General features: G+C 30.5%; 1 protein-coding gene across 2 annotated transcripts in view; it reads left to right on the top strand.

Moving 5' to 3' along the window:
• LOC126738683 (neprilysin) overlaps positions 1-7,497 on the top strand; it is a 42,392-nt gene continuing 34,895 nt past the window's right edge. For both annotated transcript variants that reach the window (XM_050444120.1, XM_050444119.1), the window contains exons 1-2: positions 1-170; positions 226-295. In XM_050444120.1, the coding sequence (XP_050300077.1) occupies positions 113-170; positions 226-295 (128 nt within the window). In that variant the 5' untranslated portion in view covers positions 1-112. The remainder of the gene's footprint in view (positions 171-225; positions 296-7,497) is intronic.

The following is a 7,497-nucleotide window of genomic DNA, read 5'->3' as shown; positions in this document are numbered from 1 at the left end:
CTGTCTCACTAAACATTTATATTTAAACGCGTTTATACCTAAAAGGAATTTTCGGGTTTAAGATTAGTTAAGATGTAACTTAGTGATGTAAGGAGTTCAGTTCTTGATAATAATGGATAATCATGGATATGTGCCGGATGAAGCTAACGGTAGGGCCTATACAATATCTAGTAAGTACAGTTTAATTTTAAATTTAAAAAAAATTAAGGAAAATATGAATTTTAGGGTCTAACTCTAGTACTAAACCCATTAATTCTAATGCATTTTTGGTTGGGGTTAATTCGAGATTCAAATCGTAAGTATCTGGTGTGTGCATATGAGGAAGAAATAATTATATTTAATAGTTTTTTGGCTCTATAGTGAGGAATTTTTTCTTTCTTTGTTTAGTTTTTTTGCACTCGTTTGTTTGTGAAAAGTACAAATTTCCAATGAAAAATACAAAAATAATGTAGAAAAAATTGCAAAAAATCTATCAATATGGTACTCGTTTTCAGCTAATTTTGATCAATTAAGCTAAGGGTGAAAGTCGAATTTTTGGTATCATCATTTTGAGAAGAAGAAGAAGAAAAAAAAATAAATATATATAAGAGTAACTCATATTCTAGATTTTATTTATTTTATTTTCCAATTTCTTTATTATTCTCTTTTCCCTTTAGCTAAAAGTAAATTAAATAAGAAAAGAAGGCCTTCACACATAAGTTTAAGTAATGAAAAGAAAAAGGAAGAAAAGAGGAAATGATTTCCTCGACATCCATTTAAGCATTTTTTCCAAATGACTGATTTGACGATATTATTATAAAAAGAATAAAAAGAATGAGGAGGTAAACAAGAAAAAAGACGAAGACAAGGAAAGATTGAAAAAGAAAAAGGAAAATAATAATTTAAATTATTTAGCATTAACGCTTCATCAAGTAAAAGAAGGCAAAGAGCGAGAAATTAATTAATTAAAAAGAATTATGTACACGTAGGGTCAACACGTAGGTAGGATCAAGCCCTTACGTGCGTCGATTAGTTCAATTGCCTGGAAGAAGAAGAAGAAGAAAAAGAAATAACAATATGAGTAAAACGACTATACAAGAGTTTCCCATACACTAAATTTATTACTGTGAAGTAAAAAATTTTACTCCTTAAAAAATAAGAAGGAGAAGAAGAAGCAGAAGAAGACAAATAGGAAGAAGTGATTAAAAATTAAAAAGAAAGATATCGAAGAAGATGAATAAAAAAAAATTACAATATAAGTAAAAAGACAATATAAGGGTTTTTTCTTTTTTTTTTTAATATTTGGTATTCCCACAATTACAAATTTTCATACTATACAGAGTGATTCAAAAGTAAGCGGCATCCTTTCAGGGGCGTAATCCTTGTATGAAAATAAGGCAAAAAGTTCATATTAATATGGGTCCGAAATTGCTTCCTAAGGGAGCTACGCCCCTTTGAATAGGACCCCTTGAAGACAATTTTTTCTCTATAGAATTAAATTTTAAAAATTGGTGTACTACATAAACATTTCGTTGTAAATAAGATTCTAAATTCAAATTTTTTAAATTTTATTCAGGTGCGTCACATGCGGGGGTTGGTAAGGATAAAAACATCCCTTTTTCTTTTACTCTTTAGGTTATTGTGATTTTGTTTGAAAATTATAAAATTTTAGAGTCTTATACGTAAAAAAGGTACTCTTAGTTCAATTCGATAGAGTGTACCATTTACGAGAAAATCGACTTTGAAAATTTTCTGATTGCGTATGTTTAATACATAATAAAATTACTGGATACGCATTTAAAACGAAGTTGGCGGTTGTTTTTTGGCATTTAAATGACTGATAAATGTCATTGTAAAATCAAAATCAAATTTATTTTTCAAATCAAATCAAATCAAATCAAATCAAATTTATTTACAATAATTTACAATACTTTACAAAACTCACAAAAGTATAAATAGATGTACACCTAGATTAGAATCTGTGTGTGTACAAAACAAAAGTAATTAAGAAGATAATATATATAATTCACAATTCACTTAAAGTTATATACTATATACCAACATACCATATACTATATTATACTATATACTAACTATATTAAAACCAAAGAATAAACCAAAATAATGATTAAATGAACTAATAATTTAAATCGCTTTAGTCAGAATAACAGATCTTAACCACAAATATACTGATAAAGCTGCATATACCCTATATTTAATTTGCAAATAAATAATTATCTACGCAACACCGTAGCAAAAACTTCAAAGTTTTCATGAAGCAACCTATTTATTTCTCTACTAAACATATGCATATTTCGAACTTCTCTAATACTACTTGGAAGAAGGTTAAAAAATGTTGGGCCAAGGTATGTTAAAAACCTTTGAGTAGTCGCTCTTGTCAGAAAAGGCACACTAACAGAATGCACTGCTTGGCTTCTAGTATAGCAACCCAAGTTCTCTATCGGTCGCCGCAAATCAGGATATTTATAGACAAATATTAGCACTGACTTAGCATACATTTGCTGTATTGTAAAAACGCGCGCTTCTTGGTATAAACGGTTTGAGGAGTATCTGGGATGTTTTCTTAAAATTACTCGTAAAAGGTATTTTTGAGTAATGTTTAAAATATTTATGGTACTGGCAAATGATCCTCCCCATATTGATATTCCATATCTAATGACTGATTCAGCCAAGGATGTATATAACATTTTTAAAATGTGGAGAGGCATACAATTTCTAAGATGATAAAATTTAAAAATTAGTTTACGAATTTTTATATTAATACTTTCTATATGTTTTTCCCATTTAATATTTTGATCGATAAAAATACCCAAATACTTTATACATGGAGTCCTACTTAAGGTTTCCATGCAAGCACATGGCTTCTCCTTTAATATGCACTGATATGTGTGTATTTTTAGTACATCTGTATTAATTTGATGGTTATCGAGAATGCTAAAACTCATAAATTTTGTTTTTTCAATATTTACTGCTAAACGATTTTCTTCCAGCCACCGACGAACCATTGCAAAATCTGAAGTTGCTCTCTCCACAGCATTCGCCCAGTTATCACCCTTTACCAACAAAACAGTGTCGTCCGCGTATGATACAAGTTTTCCAGATGTACTAAATACAATTTACTTTGTCAAAGTAAAATTAGTTTCATAGAGTGTTTTACAAATTACTATTTATTATTATTAAGAAGGGCATTGCCTTTGTTGAGTTTGGTACTTTGTATTTCTAAGTTTAAAAAGCAAACATGGATTTTACGTATCAAGAACAAGCTGATATTCACATTATGTTTGGAAGAGCATTTGGTAATTGTGTTGAAGCAAGACGATTTTATCATGAGGCATTTCCTAATCGACGAGTGCCACACCGTACGGTTTTCGTAAGAGTAGATCGTAATTTAAGGGAAACAGGTAAATTCAAAAATGTGAGTAATATCGCATAATATCTACTTAAATTTTGCTTAAGGAACATTTCAAAGACAGGAAATTGTTGGGCGACCAAGAAATGCCAGAACCCTAGCATTAGAAGAACGCGTGCTAGATCGTATTGAAGAAGATCCATCTTTGAGCACTCGCATCATCGCAAATCAAGAAGGGTCCTCTCAGTCAACCGTATGGAGAATTTTGCACGATATGTTACTCTACCCTTATCATATTCAATGGGTTCAGGCTTTGGAAGAGCGAGATTTCCTTCCTCGTGTACACTTCTGTAATAGGCTAGAAGAAAACCGCGTTGCTTTTGAAAATTTTGAGAAGAAAATTTTATTTACTGACGAGGCCGGCTTCACAAGAAACGGAATTTTCAATTTCCACAACAACCACCTATGGACGGATGAGAATCCCCATGCTACGGAACAGAAGGCACATTAGCAGCAGTTTAGTTTAAATGTGTGGGCGGGAATAATCGATGGGCATTTAAAAGGACCTGTATTTATGCCGCAACGACTTAATGGACAAATTTACACAATTTTTTTACAGAATGAATTACCACAAATATTAGAAAATCTACCACTTCAATTACGAGCACTAATGTGGTTTATGCACGATGGTGTTCCCCCACATTTTAGCATTCTCGCTAGAGAACATTTAAATAATACCTATCAAAACCGCTGGATAGGTCGTGGGGGTCCAGTGCCATGGCCACCACGGTCTCCTGACCTAAACCCCCTTGATTTTTATTTATAGGGACACCTAAAACAACTAGTTTATTCCCGCCCTATACCCAATATTGATGTTCTCAGGCAAAGAATAGAGGAAGGTTTTCAGACAATTAAAAACAATCCAAGAATTCTACCACGTGTGCACCATAATCTAATAAAAAGATTAAGAGCTTGCCGTGACGCGAATAGTAATAATTTTGAACGCTTTCTATAAATTGTTAAATAAAATGTGAGTAAAAAGTGTCTTTTTTGTCGATCGTAATGCGAATTAATTTTCATCAATAAACATACGCAATCAGAACATTTTCAAAGTCGCTTTTTTCGTAAATGGTACCCACTATCTAATTGAACTAAGAGTACCTAAAATCACAATAACCTAAAGAGTAAAAGAAAAAGGGATGTTTTTACCCTTACCAACCCCCGCATGTGACGCACCTGAATAAAATTTTAAAAAATTGAATTTAGAATCTTATTCACAACGAAATGTTTATGCAGTACACCAATTTTCAAAATTTAATTCTAAAGGGTTTTAAAGTTATAGAGAAAAAATTGTCTTCAAGGGGTCCTATTCAAAGGGACGTAGCTCCCTTAGGAAGCAATTTCGAACCCATATTAATATGAACTTTTTGCCTTATTTTCATACAAGGATTACGCCCCTGAAAGGATGCCGCTTACTAAGTATAATGGAAAATATTTACTGGATCCTAATAATTTCATGAGTAAAATGTAAAGAAGTGATCTTTCTAAAAAAAAAATTGGAGCAGCAAATGCACAGTTGGGGCCAAATTACCCAAAACTGAGTTACGAAATCTTGTATAAAAAAAACTTTTCGTCCACGAAATTCCGTAATTTTTTCTTTAAAACGTGATCAAAGATTCAAGGCATCTTCTAATGCAATTTTCATAGCGATACGCATTGTTTTCGAGAAATAAAATGAGGTTTTTTCACGTTATACTTGAAAACCTTAAGGTTATGTGAGACAAGTATAGATACAAAAACTATAATTTTTTATCACCTATAAATTTCTTAAAAAAACATTTTTTTTCTAAATTTTGTGCAAAAACCCATTTTTCATTAATCCTACCCTTACCCCCCCACCCACCCCACACAACTTACCAGTAAGAAATTGAATCAAAAATCATTGTTTTCCAAAATAATACGCATGAATAACAACTGGTTTTAATATCCAATTTAATAGCACAGTTTGTTTATTTAAATTTGATATAATTATATATATGGATATTAATAACTATTTAATACAAAAACCGTGCTATTAGATTAGATATTATGGACGAAAAACAGTGATTTTTCGAAAGAATCTTTTAATAGGTAAATTTTTGGGGTGGGTGGGGGGTTAAGGATTATGTTATTAAAAAACAATGTTTTTGCAGAAAATATATATGCAATATTTAATATAATAATATTGTTTATTTAAATTTAATATAAATTTTAAATTTTATATACAAATACGTAGTATAAAAATAGCGTGATTGGGTTGGTTAATATGGAAGAAAAACAGTGATTTTTTTACAAGAATTTCATCAAATATTCGAGTTTAAAAACTAGATATCTAAATCCCGTGTCAGTTTTTTAATGCCGACATTTTCTACCTTTTTTAAATAGAATAGTATATGATCTACATATATTCTACAGTTTAATAAATACCAAAACCAAAAATTTACGTAAAAATCATTAAATAAATATATATCGATAATGCTTACTTACCCAATAGTCTAGGCGAATTGTACTTTTTAGGGAAAAAATTGTTATCCGGAAACTAACGACGGGAAAAGGTTTGGAGGGGTATCAGGAACGAGAAAAAAATTCATGCAAGAGCAGGTTAAGGGAAGTAAAGTTTTGGGGGGGTGAAAAGGGGTGAAAAATTGTACCTTTTCGATTTGCGGCGAAAGTTGACGTCAAAAAAAAAATGTATAATGGAAAAGTTGTAGATAATAAAAAAACCTACAACTTTTATAGAGGCCACTTTGTGACATAACCTCAAAATTTCCAATAAAATCGCGAAAAATTGCTGCTTTTTAATTTTTTTGTTTTTTATTTTTCATTTTCGGACAAACTTACTGATTTTGATCAAACTTAGCAGAAAGATACTTTCATGTATCCTTAAAAACCACAAATTTTTTCAGACCGAAATATTGAAAATTTTCCGAGATATTAAGTTTTAAAAAAAAAATGACGTTTTTTTCAATTAAAATTTGTCCTTCAAAAAATCGTCGTAGAAGGTTCATCCAGGTCTCATTTTGTTTGTTGTTTTATATACTTTCAGATAAAATTAAAAAAAAAAAACTTGCCATTTAAAAATGTGCTCAAAAATGCAAAAAACTAAAAACTCTTACAATAATTGTTAAGAATTTGTTTAAATTTTTTAAAAAACAAAAAATCTAATTACACCATTGAATTCTACGAGAAAAAATACAAAAAAAACATATATTTTGTTATTTGATCGTAAAGTTAATTTCTTGATAATATTACTATAAACATTCGATTGCATTGATATACTTAATACTCCGGCTACTAAGGGGCGTGGGATCTCATTAATTTTACTATTTTTACGATTAAATTTCACATTACTTAATATTTTACAATGTGCTGAGTCTATTTTCGAAGGTTACTGTGCCCAAATTCGCTTTCTTCAAGGCCGTATGACTAAATTTTTGGCAAAATAGACAGTTTTTCCTAATTTCTAAAAAAAAATTAATACATTATCGGCTTACCAACTTATAATAATGCATTTTAATATTTTTAAAATTGAAATAATCAATCACAGTAAGTTGTTTGGGTAAAAAATGATACGGTTGAAGTTATTATCAACAAATACCTGGCTTTTGTAAGAAATCATTATGCCGAAAACAGCTGCTTCGTATTTGATGGGTACATAGACGATGAGGCAGGTGAAGAACATTCCACTGCAGTTTCGACAAAAGCAATGGAACGCTTAAGACGGAAAAGTTCTTCAAACTTTCCTTCTTTTCGTCTTGAATCTCACACAAAAATAACAATTGCTCAAGATAAATTTTTGTCAAACGATAAAAATAAAATTGAATTGATAAAGCAGTTATCTACAGCATTGAAGTTTGAAGGCTATACAGTTCAACAAGCAGAAGAAGATGCAGATGCTATGATTATAAAGACAGCAGTAGAGATCGCTGATAGCCACAAAATTAAAAATTCCGCAACAGGAGTTGACGATTATAAAAAAACTGTTGTTGTAGTTGGCCAAGATATCGACCAATAAAATAAAATAAAAAACATCAATTTTTCGCGATTTTCTTGGAAATTTTAAGGTTATGTCACAAAGTGGCCTCTATAAAAGTTGTAGGTTTTTTTAT

This window comes from Anthonomus grandis, chromosome 7 (assembly GCF_022605725.1).
Source record: "Anthonomus grandis grandis chromosome 7, icAntGran1.3, whole genome shotgun sequence".
Classification (NCBI taxonomy): domain Eukaryota; kingdom Metazoa; phylum Arthropoda; class Insecta; order Coleoptera; family Curculionidae; genus Anthonomus; species Anthonomus grandis.
The sequence above is the reverse complement of the archived record's forward strand: the minus strand, read 5'-3'. Positions and strand labels throughout refer to the sequence as shown.